This window comes from Danio aesculapii, chromosome 8 (assembly GCF_903798145.1).
Source record: "Danio aesculapii chromosome 8, fDanAes4.1, whole genome shotgun sequence".
Taxonomy (NCBI): domain Eukaryota; kingdom Metazoa; phylum Chordata; class Actinopteri; order Cypriniformes; family Danionidae; genus Danio; species Danio aesculapii.
Window position 1 is genome coordinate 39,509,412 of NC_079442.1, and position 19,996 is coordinate 39,529,407.

The following is a 19,996-nucleotide window of genomic DNA, read 5'->3' on the forward strand; positions in this document are numbered from 1 at the left end:
TTTAATCCCGCCCCTTTTAGCAGCACCGTACAACAGAATTTCGCATGCTCAAACTATAGTGTGACCCTGGCCTTACAGTCGCCACAATCACCCTGATCAGTCACCTGAAATCTAATTAGCCCCACACCTGCATGTCATCACCATTCATCACCTCAGCCCCATAAAACCAGCACCACGCTCCATACAGTGTCCAGCCTCGTTGCTACATGAAGGACTGCACTCTCCTCGCTGTCAATGTCATTTACTATAGCAAGTTTCCTTACCTCTCTCATCTCCTATGATCTCCAGTGTCTGCATCTCTCCTTTCTAGTGTTGGTCCCTCCTCTGGTTGTCATCGATTTCCTGAGTTTGTCTATCTGTGTGCCTGGCTTCCATATCTCCTCCGGTCCAGCTGAACCATCTGGTCTTCCATATGCAACCTGCAATATATGTCCGTTGAGCTTTTTTTACATCCTGCCATCCCTACAATAAACAAAAAAAAAATCATGCTTGCATCTCTGGTTCCCGTTTCCTGTGACATAAACAGGTTTGGGAGAGTAACTGACTATGTCTCCATCCAAAGATGTGAATTAAACATTTGCAAACTTATTGGTATATCGCATATATTTGAATTTTTATTATTTATTGTAACATTTGCGAATAAAGAAGCACTTTCATCCAATGAGTCAAACAGAACAAAATGGTCACTTCCTGATTAACTGGTCCCAAATATCAAAAAGAAAAATTGAGTCTTCTGCAGAGGGAGAAGCTACTGTGGTCCTTTTTCTTATATAATATATTACTTGCTGCTCATAAGATGAAACACAATGAACGCAAGGTAGCTTATTGGAGGTGTGAGACCATTCTGAGAGGTAAGAATACCTGACCACTTTGATGACAGGCTTTGGCTGAGGCATTTTAAAATGACCAAAACAACATTTGAGCAATTCCAGCGTTATGGATGTGACATTTACAGTAATAACTCAAAACATGAATACACAAAGAAAGCATATGTTAACGTTATATTGAACCATCTGTTTATATTTTCCAAAACAACTAACCACAGAGTTATAGGGTCAGAAAAATATCATTCTGTAAACTTGTTTTATATATTAAATGAGGAAAATACACATGCGTTATGGATGTGACCGCAAACGTATGTGAGTTTACAGTGAAATTCTGTGAATTTAACTGCACAACCTAAAAGAAATATTGCTAATCAAAAGAATAAGAGTTGGCTCAGTATAGAACGAAATCAATTGATTTTATTTTATTTAACATTTTTGCATTTATGAGGAAAAAGCTTAGCTATGGATGTGATTAATGTGAAATTGGCACTTGTGTGATTTTGGCACGTTAAATATAATTGTTTGAAAACATTGACAGAGACATTTTTAGTATTGTTATGGTGCTGTAAAATAGCTACAAGTCTACACAAAAAAAAAATGTAGAAAGGGTTTCAATATTTTGGTGAAAACCTATGATGACAAAGTTGACATTTGCATGGAATTGCTCATTTATTGCTGTTTCGTCCATTAATGTCATCCCATCTCGCCCCCAGTTATGACATGAAAGCAGATTACCATTGTGCTATATAAATTGGCTAACTGTGTGTGCCTATTAAAACAAATCACATGACTTTTTTTTTTATGCGCATGCTGAAATTTAATCAGTAAATGTGTTTTCCTCAAATTTTTATGCAGATTTTTTTTTTTATCGAATAAAAGGTTTATATGTACATATTCAATATTGTGCATCTATGTGTTTCCATTAAGCATTTTTTTAATGTGATGATGTCTGAATATTGTTGGAATGGAAACAGCTACAGATGACAGTATTAAAATTTTTTAGGTACTTAGGTAAGTATCGCTTTAAATTGCTAAAGTTTTACTCTAATGATGATAATTATTGGTAAAATGGTTTTTGTATATGCATGGAAAAAGTGTGTGTGTCTATTAAAACAAATCACATTACTTTTTTGATACATATGCTGAAATTTATTCTGTAAATGTGTTTTCCTCAAAGTTTTTATGCAGATTTTTTCTTATCAGATAAAAAAAAAATTTACACAACAAATGCAGTAGTCTGATGAAGTTAGTGACCTGAGTTTTCAAAATTCTGTGCATCTTGGCGTTTCCATTAAGCATTTTTAACGTGATAGTGTAAAACGCACATAAAATTGTTGGAATGGAAACAGCTACGAATGACTGAATAATAATTTTTTGGGTGAACTACGCTCTACAGTGCCAAAATTTTACTCTAATGATGATAATTATTGGTAAAATGGTATTTGAATATGTATGAAAAACTTGAATATGTTCATTGCTTATTTGTCTATGAGAAAACACAGAGATACAAATGACAGATTCTGTTTTCCTCCTGTAATGAAGCATTTAAATGAATTAATTACCTTAATAAACTAGTTACCTTTTATATACACAGGAAAAGTAAGAGCATTTAAACAGAAACAACAAAAAAAAAAAAATTGACATTTTGGAAATAAAAACATCTCTCAGTACATTGTAGACCCAAAACCATAGTCATATTTACAAACCGAAAAGCATGTAGAGTTCATCAGACTGCATTTATTGTGTAAAGTTATTTTGTATCTGATAAGAGACTTTGGACATGCGATTTTCCGTAAATCAGTCAGATTTTGATCAAGGATCTAAGTAAATACAACATCAACATGTTAGCAAACATCTGTGTAATGATTTACCAATAAGCAGAGAGAAGAAAACAGCAAGAGGTCAGAAGCACCAAAGAGACAGACATTTCATGGACTTCACGCTTCTTCCAAATTGAAATTCAATACGTACGTTGTTTTTCTTTATGGCTTACAAACTAATTTGATTTACATTTCATTTCTCTTGTGTTGTAACATATTTTTTTACCTAAATTGACAAACTGCATTTCTGTTGAACTGTTTGATGTACTGAACTTAATTCGCATTGATGAAACAGTACAGCATTTGACCTTTTTTGAGTGTTTATACATGTAAAGTTGCCTGGACACAATCTGTATTGTAGGAACTGCTTTAGAAATAAAGTTAATGTGGCTTGATTAGACAAACTAAGCAATGCTTTACTACAAATTTAAAAATGATTATTGTAGTTAAGTCATGATTACCACGTTGTTTTACTAGCCATAATTTAACCATGATATTTGTAATAAATGTGGCTTGCACCCAGTCACAAATCTGCATTGTCTACAAACACAAAATGGTTAATCCAGTAAAATCATTATTACATTGTTCTATTATTCATAATTTAACCATGGTGTTTGTAGTAAACATGGCTATGGTTTAAAAAACGTGATTTTTTTTTCTAATATAAAACCATGGTTAACTTATGTATTATTTATCGGTGTTTTGGCGTTTTAGCTATGTAACATATGTGAGGTAACTGACCAAAATGTTTTCTTTTCTCTTCAGGACTGAATCCAGCACTATGTATCGCGTTCTCCTGTTGTTCTGTGTTGGTGTAAGTAAATAAATTATGTTATGTGATGCTTATACCCAATATTTTGCTGTAGAAAATGAAAACCGACAAATCAAGGGTGTTAATTTAACTCAGGTGCTCGTAAAAATTTGTAGCCTAGCTTATTAGCACAAATGCGATTATTTAGGTGAACAATACAACTGGAAGTTAAACCTCAGGGGGAAAACACCGTTTGTCTTGGGAATCAAATAAAAATCCACAAATAACCTACGTTTATAGTGGAAGGCGTCTTTTTCTTTGACGACTGGGTTTGAGCATAGGGTTTGAGCCGCTCCTCTCAACCGTTGATGTACGTTTTGTTTACGTTAAAACGGATATCAGCCATCTTGGATTGCATTCCTAAGGGAGGTCATGAAGGGAGCTTCGAACATTAGGGAATAAGGGAGCATCAATACTGAAGTAAGCCTAGAGATATAAAATTACCCATCATTTATTGCGTTTCAAAGAAGCAAAAAGTCACTGAAGCAAAGACGTTATGAACTAAATGTGATGTTTGACAGATAGGCTATACAGTGCAGGTAATTAGAAATAGCATTATGGTTATAAATATGATAAAAAAAACACACACACACACATTTATTCATTTTTTTTGGCTTAGTCCCTTTATTAATCCAGGGTCACCACAGCGGAATGAACCGCCAACTTATCCAGCACATGTTTTACGCAGTGGATGCCCTTCCAGCTTCAACCCAGCACTGGGAAACATCCATGCACACTCAAACACTACAGACAATTTAGCCGACCCAATTCACCTGTACCACGTCTTTGGACTGTGGGGGAAACCGGAGCACCCGGAGGAAACCCACGCGAATGCAGGGAGAACATGCAAACTCCACACAGAAAAGCCAACTGACCCAGCCGAGGCTCGAACCAGCGACCTTCTTGCTGTGAGGCGACAGCACTACCTACTGCGCCACTGCATCGTCAAAAGACACACACACATACACATTAAATATAGCCAAATATGTATATATTACTTTACTTTTAATATGATTTATATATTATTTAGTGAACAATAAGTGTATTTTATGACACACTCATGTATGTTTATTTGTAACACATGAATTTACATAACATGTATGCAGAAATATGCTGTCATCAAACCTCACCCACATGTAAAGTGTCTGATGTGTTGATGTGATATTTACACAATGCAATTTATTTGGTCAGTTTCTTTGTAAATGTTGTGTGGACTTTAAAATGACATCTTGGTTCTTGGTTTTAACAGTTTTTCAATCTCCCCTTTCTTCAGCTTTCCCTGTCATCCTGCGACATCACGGTTCTGCTATACTCCAGCATTTCTCTGCCTTGTGTTCCTGACGATGCTCCTGCACTGGCTGGATCCACATACATCTGGAACTTCACGGCTCCTCAAACAGAACAACGCACAATGAGCGAGAAGGGAAAGATCCTGACACTCAGAAATGTGAACAGCAGTTACAGTGGACAGTACAAATGTGTGCAGGAAGGCTACAGAGATGAAGCTCGAGTGAGGCGGAGCAGAACATTCAGCTTACAGGTGGAAGGTCAGAAGTTTTACTTAGCAATGGTGACTTTAACCTCAACACCAATTAGAGATAGTTCAGCCAAAAATGTCAATTTACTTAGTTTACTCAACCTCAAGTGGTTCCAAACGTTTTGGAGTTTCTTTCTTTTGTTTAACATAAAAGTAGATAGTTTGAAGAATGGTAGGAGCCTGTAACCATTGACATTCATAGTATTTGATATCATTTTACCTTCAACTTTACCAACATTTTGAATAACTTATTTTGTGTTCAACAGAAAAAAATAAACTCAAAAAGTTTTGCGACAGGTTTAGGGTGAGTAAATGATGACAGATTTTTCAGTTTTTGCATTATCTATCTCTTAAGACACTGCAGCCAAAAGCAAAAACGCATGCAAAATACATTTTAAGTGTTTCTTTTTTCACACTTTGTTTTGGTTTTAACTATCGTTCATTTTTCTAAAGGTCATTCTCTCAAAATGATTTATTTCCTCCTGCACTGAGCCATAAATCTCCAAGTTCACAACACCAAACTTCAGTTTTATTTATATTTATTATGAACGTTTTTTTTTTACTTTGTGTGTTACCTTGTGTATGTGTGGTTTGTTAGGATAGGACAATATTTTGCCAAGATACAGCTTTTTGAATATCTGAAATCTGAGGGTTTAATAAAAATCTAAATAGTGTGAAAATATTAAACCTGTACATGTAATTACATGGACCTTCAGCATGCGGTTGGTTTGCTACAGAGTGTGACATGGCTGCAATGAGAATCAGCACCTCAAAGTCCGAGGCCATGGTGCTCCACCGAAAAAAGGTGGCTTGCCAACTCCAGGTTGGAGCATAGTCTTTACCCCAGGTGGAGGTGTTCAAGTATCTTGGGGTTTTGTTCACCAGTGAGGGATGGATAGAACGTGAGATTGACAGGCGGATCGGTGGAGTGGCAGCAGTAATGCGGTCGATGTACTGGTTCGTTGTGGTAAAGAAGGAGCTGAAGCGAAAGCTCTCGATTTACCGGTCAATCTACGTTCCTACTCTCACCTATGGTCATAAGCTTTGGGTCATGACCGAAAGGACAAGATTTTGGATATAAGTGGCCGAAATGAGTTTCCTTCGCAGGGTGGCAGGGTGCATCCTTATAGATAGGGTGAGGAGCTCTGTCACCCGGGAGGTGCTTAGAGTAGAGCTGCTGCTCCTCCACATCAAGAGAAGCCAGCTGAGGTGGCTCGGGCATCTGTTTTGGATACCTCCTGAACGCCTACCTAGGAAGGTGTTTCAGGCATGTCCCACTAGGAGGAGACCTCAGGGAGGACCCAGGACTCGCTGGAGGGACAATTGCTGCATCCCAATTCGCATACTATCCATCCTAAATAGTATTTGAAAGTAGAATTAGTATGTCCCAAATCGTAGTATGTTGAAAAGAGTATGCCAAAGGTTCCCGGATGGTTTACTATTTCCGGTAAAAACTCAAAGTGTAGAAGCGTCCATACTCTAACCGCTGATATTGCCTACAATACATTGCGCGTTGGACGTGAATTCGATTAGAACTACAAACGCGGGAGAAAAGTGTAAACAAACTACAAACATGATGGACGCGCGAGACCAACCATCAAGTAGAGAGGCGCCGGTAAAGAAGTTTGTATGACTGTTAATTAAAATCTAGCCAACTGGAACATATTTCAATCGCGTTTTCTGTGTTATTTCATCTGCAACAACAATACTGAACTTATATAAAGATGTGTTTGGAAATTAACGTCTGAATGCAGAATTATCCAAACACTTGAGGGGATTTCTCTGTATGAAAGACTCGTGAATGGGAGATTAACCTGCTGCTGCTGCTTCTCCAATAAGGTAGGAAATTAAATATGAAAGAAATGTGGATGATTGACAGGGTTCGTAACTAAGCAACACAACGATCTGTTAACGAGGACGTAGTATGTCCCAAGAGCTTTCATACTCTTCTGTTACACACTCAAAAGTGTGTACTTTTCCTTCACAAAAAAGTACATACTTTTTGGGTGTAGTATACGTATGCGAATTGGGATGAAGCAATTGTCTTTCTGCTGGCCTGGGAACACCTCAGAATCTCCTAGAGGAGCTGGAGGAAGTGTCAGGCTGTGCCTGTGACCCGGCCCTGGATAAGCGGAAGAAAAAATAAATGAATTAATATTTACAGTAGGAAATGTACTAAATGTCTTCATGTTCTTTACCTAATATTTAAATGATTTTTGTCATAAAAAACATCAATAAGTTTGACCCATGAGACTGATTTTGTGGTCCAGGGCACATATGTCAAAATTTTAAACAGCAGATTCGTACAAAGTTTAGATTATTGTGCTAGAAATACGCTGTTGTGCATATTTAATGAACGAATGCTTCATTTAGATACATATAAATGTATGATTTTAGAAAACATTTAATGCAAAAAAATTGTCAACTGGGTATGTATTATGACAATTTTTTTCACCCCATTTACCAGCAATGTATTCCATTAACGAACTAAACTGTTTGTTTGTTGTCAGACCCTCCTCTCCTTCAGGAATGGCAGATCATCAGAATAGAAGCTGGGTATGATGCGATTCTGCCTTGCAAGGTTTCCTTTTCCAATGAGACATTATCTCCCTCTGTTGTGTGGAAACGAGTGACAGGTCAAGGTGCTGTGCTTCTCAATCCTGACAAAAACACAGATGTAGAAGATGAGAAGAAGGACGAGCTGTCACAGAGGGTTTTCTGGGACATTACACGTGAAGAGCAGGACTGGGCCATTAAGATTAGTCAGACCATAAAGGAAGACGCCGGGATGTACCAGTGTATCATAACAAACACAAATCAGACACTGCTGGTGGAGCTGGAAGTAGAAGGTGCTCTTTTTATACACTTTTTTTTAAATGCAATGTTTTGCCTCTTTTAAGAGCAATATGTAGGAATAAAATTAAAACATTCAAAAAACCTTTAATCAGTATTATTATTATTAGTATTATTTTTAAATGTAGGAATATAATAGATTTAATTACAATTAATAAAAATGTGCCAGTTTTAAAATCATTATTACATATTAGTTGGCCAAAAGAAATAATTTTAAATGTTAAACATTTATAATTGTCTTATTGAATGATGTTACAAAACATTATTTAAAAATAAAATAATTAAATAAATAATATAAAAGTCTGTCTTTTAAAAAAATATATTCTTACTTATTAAGAAATAAAAGGGAAAAACATTACATATAAACCTTTATTCCTTTATATTATTGATACGTTTTTTTTATTTGTTATAAAGACATTCATTTTAAAATACATTTAATTTATGGTTGTTACATTTAACTGAATTATGCTTATGACTTTACATTAATATGATGTACAAAGTCTGTCTGCATTAAAACAGATCCAATTTAAGAATAAATAAATATTTCAATTAATTATTTATAATAGTATTATTATAACATTTTACTTGGGAATGAAATATAAATACAAAGTCAACTCTAATAAATGTTTTATTAATAAATTCTCCCTGTTTTAATGCTAATCCTATATATTTAAAATATGTATTAATTTTTTTTATATTGTACATATATATTTTATATTATTATTGTATATTGTTAATTATAAATTGTATTTATCTTTTAATTGGTATTAAATTATACTTACATTTATGTAATTTTGTGTACGAATCAGGTGTTTTATATTATTATTATTATTATTAATACTATTATTGTTGTTGTTATTATTACCATATAAAAAAGAAAGAAATGAAAAAAGAAAAAAAATGAAATTGATTATAATCATACTTACTTTGGGCATCAACTTACTTTGGTCTCATCTACTGTTAAACAAGATTATTTATGAGTTAACTAAAATCAGTTTTGAGCAAACTTACAATACGGGTTTCATAGCAGATGACTGAACAAGTACAAGTACTCAAATACATACAAGTTTTCTCAGCCATTTTGTTCTGCATTATTTGCCTCTCCAGGACCTCCTCCGCCCCGCTGCGAGGGCTACACGGACCCATGGGAGTCCTGTAATGATCCAGACAGCAGATCATGGAAGGCCATCCTTCAGGAATCACTGGGTGAATTCTCCACCTCCGTTTACAGCAGACTCAAGGGTTCAAAAGCCAAAACAAACCTGATCTTCTCCCCCATCAGCATCGCTGCAGCTCTTTCAAACCTGCTCCTTGGTGAGAATTATATTGGAGAAACACCATTAGCAAAAGTCTTGATTGGCCTTCTGAGCTTCTCTGTGGTCCTCTTCTGAAGGTGCTCGAGGTGAGACCAGAATGCAGCTGGAAGAGGCTCTTGGGCTTCCTCTAGGGTTTTCCTGCCTGCACACAGAATTGAAGAAACTGAGAGGAGTGATGAAGGACACACTGAAGATGGCCTCTGCTATCTTTTATGATCCAGGTAGATACAGAAGGAAAAAAAAAACAAAAAACAAATAATCATTACCATTGTAGAAAAGAAGTATACTTACAGTAAGTACTTACTATGGAAATAATGTAAAAACAAAACAAAACAAAAAAAGGTCTCATTTAAGTTTATTTATTCTAGGGGAAACTAAAACAAATTAAGTATTTCCCTGGTTACTACCTGAAATGAGCTTATTTTGTTCTGCATCTGATTATTTCATATTTTTATTGTTTTTAAAATGTGTTCTTCCAAACTAAAGTATTTACAGCAAATTTAAATTTCTCTTAAAGGGCACCTATGATGAAAATCATCTTTTGTAAGCTGTCTGGACAGAACTGTGTAGGCAAAGTGCGTCCACTGTCATATTGGTGTGATAGAAACACAATAAGTATCTTTTTAAAATTTCCTGACGTTAAAATAGGCTTCAAATCCAGTTGTTTGAGGCGCACTGCAACTTGAGTGAGGTTTTCCCCGCCCGCTGAATTGATTGACAGGCGCCATGTCTCAGTAATAAAAAGAAACAGGGATTAAAATGTATGTTACAACTCTCTGTGATCAGCTGCACCTCAACAATTCATTTTATAAGTTTAAAACGTTTTTAAAACACAGTATGTTTGTAATAAAGTAAAATCGCCATGTAATTCTTAACTGCTATAATCACCACGGCCGCATGGTGTCAGAAAACGCACACACTGTATGTATGTCTGTGTGTATGTACTGCAAACGGCATTTGTGTGTGACACATCATTTCAGAAAGACTCCACCACAAATACATCAAATAAACTTGCTTGGTATTTTGACTAATGAGCTGTATTTCAGCTTCATCTGTGTCTGTCTCTATCACTGACGGCTGTTCATCTGACGTAACGCATGAGAAGCAGACACGTATTTCAGAGCAGTGAGCAGAAGCAGCTCATTTAGATTTAAAGCCACAGGCTAAAAAAACAAGTACACTGTACTCAGACACCAAAATGGGCCGATTCTGGAGGCTATAATAAATAATCTGATGGGTATTTTGAGCTGAAACTTTACAGACACATTCTGGAGACACCAGAGGCTTATCTTACATCTTGTAAAAGAAGTAAAGTAGGTGCCCTTTAAAACTTTTATATCATGTATATAAATATATTGATAATTACACCAGTAAGTAAAAAAATATATTTAAATATATTTAAATTAAAATTACAACTGAGATATTTACATGTGCTTAAGTGTGAAGTGAACATGTCAAAAATAATTATACTTCTTTAAAGCATGACAAAAGATAATTATAACAATGGTTTGAAACTTTACAATCAAACTTGTAATAAGACATTCTTACAGTGTGCCATCTAGGAAAGTCCAGGTACAGTATTACAAAACATTTCACATTTCATTTCACCCAAAAATGAAAATTAACTTACCATTTACTCACCCTCAAGTAGTTTCAAATCTTTTAAAGTTATCTTTTAAATTTCTGTTGAACACAAAATAATATATTTCGAAAAATGTTAAAGAGCCCCTATTTTGCATTAGCATAAAGGTAATATTTTGGTTTTAGGGGTCTCCAACAACATGCTGATACTGTATGCATGCAAGGTCAAACAACACTTTCATTGTCTTATAATATGCATTTATTTTTTATCAAATTATCCCAATGACTCCTATGTGATTCGTTCAGCTATTCATTTGTTCCCAAACACCTCCTTAGCGTGAAGCTAATCTGCGCTGATTGAATTTTAATTACACTTACATGTTATAATCCGGAGGAAGAAGAAACTGGTCTATATGAAGTGTAACAGTTACTGACAAAGTCCCATACATAATAGCTGCTCCTTACTTTAATAGCAAACAGCTGGCGAATCCCGCATTGCAGCGTAGGTTATTGTATCAATCATCAGAAAAATGACAGGAACAAACACAGCACTAGGTTGGCTATACTGTGATGTTGTTGTGAAAATGAACTTTAACCCTTTATTTCCCGCAGCCGAGTCTCCATCTGTCAGTAATCGTCATCTTTGTGACATGATCAGTCCCGTGATCCCCTGCGCTCCGCTAGTGTCTGAAGGGAAAGCGAGTTCACATTTTACCAGATCTGGAACTACATAATGGAGTACATAAGTACAAACTACATAATTGGTGATGTACAATGTCGACGTCGATGCGTTCAAGCAAAAGATCCAAACCCAACTCGATTCATTTATTCGTCTCTAAGTCAACTATTTCGCTGAAGAATCAATAGTTTTAAAGACGGTACACTTTCTGATTTAAACCTCAGCTGGATGTTTTCATTCACTTAGTGCTGTGTTACACACTACATGGAAGGTCACTTTCAAAAACACATACATACATATAGTAGTAATAATTACTATGCAAGTCAATGGCATTCTTCAAAAATATATTCTTTCAACAGAAGAAACTCTAACAGGTTTGGAACCACTGAAGGATAAGCGAGTAAAGGGTGATCGTATTTTCATTTTTGGGTGAATTATCACTTATCACACTTAAGTGTGATCTTTTAGGTGTGATACCATTCTTAGTGGAGAAGTCGGAAAGATTGGCAATAGCATAACCTGAGGAGTTTTGTTTCCACACAGAGCAACAGCTGGCAGAAGCTTTTGTCAACCAATCACAGGAGTTCTATGAGTTTGTGCCACAGAAACTGACTAATGACAGCACTCGAAACGTGGCTCTCATCAACAAATGGGTAGAAAACAAGACAAACAAAAAAATCACTGAGTTAATTGATAATGTGGATCCCTCCACTTCCTTTGTTCTGTTAAACGCAGTCTACTTTAATGGTAAGTGACATTGGATGGATATGGATATCTATGCGTTTAGCCAATTTATACTGTACATCATGTTTGTGCTTTACAGGTAGATGGAAGACCGTTTTTGAGTCCACAAATAACAAGGAAAAGTTCACCATGTTCTCAGGTGAAACTAAAGATGTGAAGACTCTCTACAGCTCCAATTACATTCTGCAGATGGGCTACAACAAACAGCTAAAGGCTGTTGTGAGTGTTTCCAAAGTCATTCCCAGGAAACATTTATGCACTATTTGAGATCCTTTGACCTGATACTGATTTTGATATTTACAGAATACTGTCACATTGTTGTTTAGATTTACTTTGTTTAGGGTATTAAGTGGTTTAGTGGTAAGACATTTAATATATTTGGGAGGTAAGTGAGGTATTACATAATTGTAATACAAAGGAAAGTACAATGTTTATTTAAATGTTTAAGCCATTATTTTTATATTTATTATTTATTATATTGTAAATGAAACCTGTAATACAACCTTACTCTACTTTAAAATGTAATTAAACTTCATTTAAAAATTTTTACTATTTACTAATTAAACAATTTATCTTCACAAATACTTCAAAAATATCCTTAACTAGCGAATATCACAGCACTTCACTACCCTCTAGTGAATATTATTCTTATAAACATGTTTTATAAAAAATATAATTACAATTTTAAAAAAAAATTGGGTTTCATACTTTTTAATATTTATTTACAATCTGTCTTCTCTCATTTTTATTTAATGTTAAACAAGCAATATAATTATTATTAAAAGAAAAAAATCTTAATTTTTTAAAAAATCTTTAACATTTTTGTCATGTCATTCACAGGAAAAAAAAAAACAATCTTGTCAGGCGGATTTAGAATAAGTATCATTTTTATGATATATTATTAATATAAAAAAACTGTCAAAATACTAATTAATTGTCATTTTTACATCTTTATACTGTTCCACTATCCTTCAAATCACTAAACGTTACACATGTCAGTAAGATGATTTTAAGCAATTAATATATAATAAAATTTACATCTATATGCTATTTTTATATGCTCTATGGAAATTATTTCCCCAATATTTTGACAATAATTTCACAAACGTTATATGCGTTATATATAATTGTTAGTGGCAATGGAGTAGTGGTTAGTCAGTCGACACATGCTCTCCGGTGCTCATGGCCGCCTGAGTTTGATTCCCGCCCTGCCCGAGGTCCTTTGCAGATCCTTCCCCTCTCTCTGCTCCCCACGCTTTCCTGTCGATACTCTCTACTGCAGTGTTTCCCAACCCTGTTCCTGAAGGCACACCAGCAGTCCACATTTTCAACCTTTCCCTAATCAAACACACCTGAATCATCTTATCATAACATCAGAAGAGACTCCAAAACCTGAAATGAATGGGACAGATAATGGAGACATCCAAAATATGTACTGTTGGTGTGCCTCCAGGAACTGGGTTGGGAAACACTGCTCTACTGTCCTATCTATTAAAGGTGAAAATCCCCTCAAAATAATTATATTAAAAAATTTGATTAATTAAAAAATGTTGTTAATTAAAACCATAGACTGTAAAAGATAAAGATGTAGTATCCGTGACGTCACCCATGGGTTTCTGAAGAACGCAAATGAAGCTACAAGTAGCCGTGGCCAACTGTCGCTATTTTGTTCACATGTCATCGCACCGACCAGGGGTAACCAAACAAGGTAAAAGAGGCGGAGCGTGAGCGGAGCTACAAAGGCCTGCTAGCATTTTGTTTAGACTGCCTTTTATTTGGAAGAAACACTTAATACTTCATTACCTGCGACTCATTTGTGTTCTGACCACTTGTGCTTGGTTGTATACTATATCAATAAAGTGTTTAGTCTTTTAAAAACACTGTTGTAATACATTGAGCCGCTAAGCATCATTCTAATGACGTTTTTCTACAGGAGGAAAACGCAAATTACATCCAAATACTTCAAATATAGTCTGTGCTAGTAAATGCAAGGCTATTTATGATGTAGGACTGTATGACAGTGTTTCAGATGACTGTTTTATAGCCTAAAGCTAATCAATCTGTCAGATCCTGGAGTGCATTACAGGTCTAAAGAAAAATATAAATGATAAATTATCTTCAATAAAACAAATACATTTATAGAGATGGTATATACCAAGTATATACGAATTCCACTCACCTGGGAAATGAAGGCCACGTGAATGGTTAATGAGCACAATTAAGTGCACACAGCGTGCGGTATTATCTGATAATTGTAGAAAACAATTCCAAAAGGCAATTGGCTGTGTAAAGCCACATAAAACAAAACAAAAATATGATGTATATGCCGAGTTCAGCAGCTAATCAGCCGGAATCAGCTGAGGTGAAGTGACTTTTTAAAAGTAAAATCAACTTGCTGCTTTTAAGGCAATGGGTTCACTCACTTTTTTTTTTAAAGTAAAGTAACTAATCGTTTTTTACAGTGTGCATAAATTGTTAAACTATTTCTCCAGGTTGGAAAGTTTCCTCTGACAGGCCAAAATAGCTTGTACATTCTGGTCCCGCGCACACTGTCAGAAGAATCCTTTTTATTGATGGAGAACAACATAAACCGCAACACTCTTGAAGAAATGGTTTCTGAGATGAACAAAACTCCAGCCCAGGCCGCTGAGGTGACGCTGCCAGCAATTAAACTGATAATGACAACACAACTGGATGAGTTACTGAGAAATATGGGTAAGACTTTATTTTCTCTATTTATTGCCCATTTTCTTTATAAAGCTGCGTTGAAAATTTGCACTTCATAAATTGCTATAAAAATTACTTCACTTGACTCCAAAGTACCTAAATGGGACATCTAAACGGATGCTTCTAATATTGCTGGGTTTTTTAACCTACTATTGAGAGTTATGTAGAGACAAACTAAACATTTTTTGATTGATAGTTCACTCAGAAATGAAGATTCTGACACAACTGACCCATCTTCATTTTGCTCCAAAGCTGTAAGCTATTTTCTAAGCAGAACACGGGGGATTTTGTACAAATATACTGCACATTATTAATTATCATAGTTAAAATATTTATCATATATAAATATTTATCATATATAATTATCATAGTTAAAAAGATTTCTTAGGATCTGTGAAGAAAATAGGGCTGCACGATATTGGAAACATCTGATATTGCGATATTTTGGCTTTCTGCAATATATATTGCGATGTGAATACAATCTCACCAGATGACTTAAACAGTTTTATTTGGAAAGAACTGATTTTGTAGAGGGGTGAACAAATAATTGATATTATTTTAATGAATTATTATAGCAAAGATAAAAGTGAATTATAGTTTTCTGGAGAATCTAACAGTATTCAGGTACAGATAATGAATAATCAACACTGCATAGCCTTCATTGCATATAATGTAATCTTTATTAAAGTTACTAACAATTTCTTGTGGTCAAATGTTTTAAATTCTGAAATGTTCACACTAAGGGATAAAGGGATAGTTTCCCCAAAAATTTAAAACTATTTACTTACCCTTCACTTGTTTCAAACAGTAATGAGTTACTAAAATATCTTCTTTTTGTGTTCAACATAAAAAAGAAACATTTAAAACCAGTGAAGGGTGAAATGAAAATAGTGAGTAAAGTGAACTATCTCTTTAAAAACACATGCAGATGATAAACTTACTCCATTATGATTAAACTCTGCATAGATTATAATCGACTGTAAAATAAACTATAATTCCAACTCAACATTGCATATCCTGCAATGTGACTATTGCAAATGCACACATTGCGATATCGATGATGAAACCATATATTGAGCAGCCCTGGAAGAAAATATAAAACATTTTAAATAATTTCTGTCAAAACTATGATATTATCCTCAGATTGAAAGCAGACTTTTCTTGTGATTATGATAATTTTATGGAGCTTTTCTTTTATCTTTTTTATTGATACGGAAAAGCATGTGGGTCAACGTCAAAAGTAACTGTATAACAACAAAAGTGTTATACAGCTTTAAATAATTCTCCCCTGTACATTAGAATTTTGCTTTCTGAGCAAAAATAATGGCTGACATACATATTTCTGTTATATGATTTACAGGAAAATCCCAACAATCTTGTCAGGCGGATTTAAAACAAGTATAATTTTTTATGACATATTAATAATAAATAAACTAAAATTATACTAAATTAAATACTTAATTAATATTAAACTTATACTAATTAATTGTCATTTGTACATTTTTATACTGTCACTATCCTTCAAATCACTAGGTGTTGTTACCCATGACACTAAGATGTTTTTAAACAACTAAAATATAATCAAAATTACTATATGCTTTTTTTAATACACTCAATGCTTATAGGAAAATTATTTCCCTTATATTTTGACATAATTTTACAAAATATGCGTGCTATGTCAAACAAAAAAGCTAAGACTTAAAATAAGGTTCCATTAGTTCATGTATTTACTAACATGAACTAACAATGAACATTACATTGTTATAGCATTTATTCATCATTCATAGTACTTGTTAACAAGCACAACTTTAAATTTAAATAATGCTTTAACGTCGAAGTGTGTTTAATGAATGCTGTACAAGATTGTTCATAATTAGTTCATGTCTGTATATACATAACCTATTCCAGTGATTCCAGTCCCAGGTCGGGACCCCCTGGGGGGGGGGTGGGGGGGGGGATGGTCGCGGGACAATAACAGGGCTTGGTGATTTCCAAAAGTCAAATAAATTTGATTTAACTATTAGAATTACCATATTTTAAAAATAACCCACAGAAGATAAAAATAGTTTTTAATAGTAAAAAATATCAACATGCAAAAGAAAATCAATTAGCATTTCAATTATTTTTTGTGTTTTACTTTCTGTAACGGTTGATTCCTAGGGGACTAAGCCGAAAAGAAAATGAATGAATATATATATATATATATATATATAAGAGATAGAGTTTTTTCCAAGGATGAGTAAATCAGCAGATAACAGTTCTCACCTCTCCTCTCTTTAGGTTTGTCAGATCTCTTCAACAAGCCTAACTTGTGTGGAATGTTTCCAGGGGAGCCTGAATCATTCATCTCAGATGTTCGTCACCGCGCTTTCCTCTCGCTCACAGAGAAGGGGGTCGAGGCCGCCGCCGCCCACAAGCATTTCTTTTTCTCGCTCCTTCTCTTCTTCTCTGCTCTACAGCCCTTCGTACTCATACTGTGGAGCGATGAGGCCGCAGCTCCTCTATTCATGGGAAGAATTATTAATCCATGAAAAAAGAGAGAGACGAAAAACATCACAGTAGCACCCCACCATAAATAAATGAAACATTCTGTTGTACATTCATTCATTTATCACAAATAAAAATTGCATTTATGTAACAATATCATGTTATGCATAGAATCAGAATGCATGCAGAATCTCGATCATTAAAGATGTCGTTTACACCATGCACTCGTTATTGGTTATTGGAACATTTTTCATTACAAGACAAGGAATCTGCTGCATGAATGAAAGATCATAGGACGCACGACACTCGCTCGCATTGATTTCCAACAGCCACTGTTGCACCAATTTATTTCTGAGACGCAGTTACACAGACCGACACACGATGGCAGTCACATCACATCATGTTCCACACAGACAGTCAACGAGGACACGTGAGCGAGACTTGAATAATCCTCCTTCAGTTTGACCCCTCGTTCATTAACACTCCCCCTGGAGTCCCATCTTGCCTGGCAGGTGGTGCCAGTCCATTATCTAAATGCCATGCTGTTTCGTCAAAGGTAGCCTGGACTGTCCCAGTTCACTGAGCAAAACAAATACCCTTAGATGGGCCTGATGATGGATATTAGGACAAACATAAGCACTGCAGATCGGTGGTCCATCAAAGCATATGTGACATTCACTTAGCATGCAGCTGCTTAGATAACATTTGATACACACCATTTAGGCCAGTCGTTTGATAACCCAAATGTTAAAAAAAATAAATAAAGGTCAGGCTCCAGGTCAGGAATGGCATATGAGGGCCATGGAAGAAGAACAGGGTTAATAATTAATCCCAAAGTATAAATCAGTTTTTACATGCACAACTCAATTCTTCTATGTGCTGAGATTTGTTTTTGCAGTATGTATTTTGTCCACAAGGTGTCGACACTGAAGCAGGCCGATGTATGAAAGTTGGAAAAGAAGCGGAAGCTGTTGTAAAATCGTCACGATAACCTTAAATAGGGCACTCATTTGTATTGTGTCTAAAACCAGTGGATATTATCAAATACTCAAATTCAATCCCAGAGTGCACCACAATAAAGAGTGTACAAAGATGGGGGCCGAGTGCAGTATTGGAGTGTAATGCAGGGGCGCCGCTACGGGGGGAAGTTAAAACAAATCTAAGGGCCCACGCCATTTTGGGGCCCCAGAAATACTATTAGGGAGATACCAAATACCCATTCAGCACCCCATTCCCCCACTCTGCTGATCTTCACTTTCGTCTGTGATCTCAACTCCGTTCTTCCGTGACACCTCTCGAAATGATGTCATAGAGCCCGTACCGGCCACCGTAGTGTAATGTCATACAGGTGTGTATTCATTTTGAAATGACTTAAATAAGTTTTCAGATGCCAGTTTTACTGATGAAGCTCAAGATAAATTAGGGATGCATGATATATCAAGCTGCCATCCTCTTGTTAAATCGTGACGTATGAAATACTGTTTCCAGGTCCAAGGCGCTACTCATTTGAATTGAAAAAATATTTGTTTATGACCACTTTTTAGTCATAACACAACAGTCTCTGCACTTGCTGCTTCACAGATATCAATATTTTTACAAAACATAAAAATTACTAATAACTTTCTGGCCATCATTTTGTAAACGTTTATTATTACCATTTGTTAAGTCTCCCCATACAGTTTGATAGAGCACTTGGACCTAGAAGCCGCTTCACACAACATCACGCATAACAAGCGAATATTAGTATCGGACGATAAATAATTTTAGCATAGGAGTAAAAAAGCAGACATTCATTCATTTTCCTTTGGCTTAGTCTCTATTTCAGAGGTCGCCAGAGTGGAATGAACCGCCAACTATTTCAGCATATGTTTTACACAGAGGATGCCCTTTGAGCCGCAACCTAGTACTGGGAGGCAGCCATACATTCACTCACACTCATACACTACGATCAATTTAGTTCATTCAATTCACCTACTGCGCATGTCTTTGAACTGTTGGAAAACTAGAACACCCGGAGGAAACGCAAAAAAGACAACCACAGCACAACCACAAAAAGCAGAAATAATAAATAAAGTTTGTAAATTACATTGCGAAAAGCAAAATTAATTGAAGTTTAACAATTAATCACCTATTAATATCTATTTTTGTGGTTTGTTTTTGTAGTCAGGCTTATAAAAGAAATCATATCAAGACTGCAAATATAAAGAGTTATCAGTATCCGCTTAAGTGTGACGTCACATGAAGCAGCTTCCAGGTCCAGGCGCTCTATCAAACTGCATGGGGAGACTCAACAAATGGTAATAATAAACGTTTACAAAGCGCTGTAATACTTTTGAAAATCACAATCGCAAAACATATAACCGTGCCTAATATCCGATTCATTTAATAAGTGATTATTTTTTTATAAATTCTTAAAATATTGTTGTCTGTGATGTAGCAAGTCCAGAGACTGTTGTGGTCACCAAGATTTTATATAAAATTAAATTTAACGTGTGATATGACTAAAAATTTAAATGAGTAGCGGCTTGGACCCAGAAACAGTATTTCATACTTCGTGACTTAAGTGAATTTGCCAAAAAGTCAATATTGGTGCATCCATAAACTCAATGTTTTC

At 35.3% G+C, this 19,996-nt stretch overlaps 1 protein-coding gene across 1 annotated transcript; it reads left to right on the plus strand.

Annotated features, from left to right (window-relative positions):
• Positions 1–3,418: 3,418 nt before the first annotated feature.
• On the plus strand, positions 3,419–17,604 carry serping1 (serpin peptidase inhibitor, clade G (C1 inhibitor), member 1). The gene is made up of 9 exons (XM_056463951.1): positions 3,419–3,461; positions 4,732–5,005; positions 7,506–7,844; positions 8,956–9,162; positions 9,242–9,385; positions 11,968–12,171; positions 12,248–12,387; positions 14,661–14,883; positions 17,176–17,604. Exons 1-9 carry the CDS (start codon positions 3,429–3,431, stop codon positions 17,424–17,426), a joined length of 1,815 nt encoding a protein of 604 aa, XP_056319926.1. The 5' UTR covers positions 3,419–3,428; the 3' UTR covers positions 17,427–17,604.
• The last annotated feature ends 2,392 nt before the right edge of the window (positions 17,605–19,996 follow it).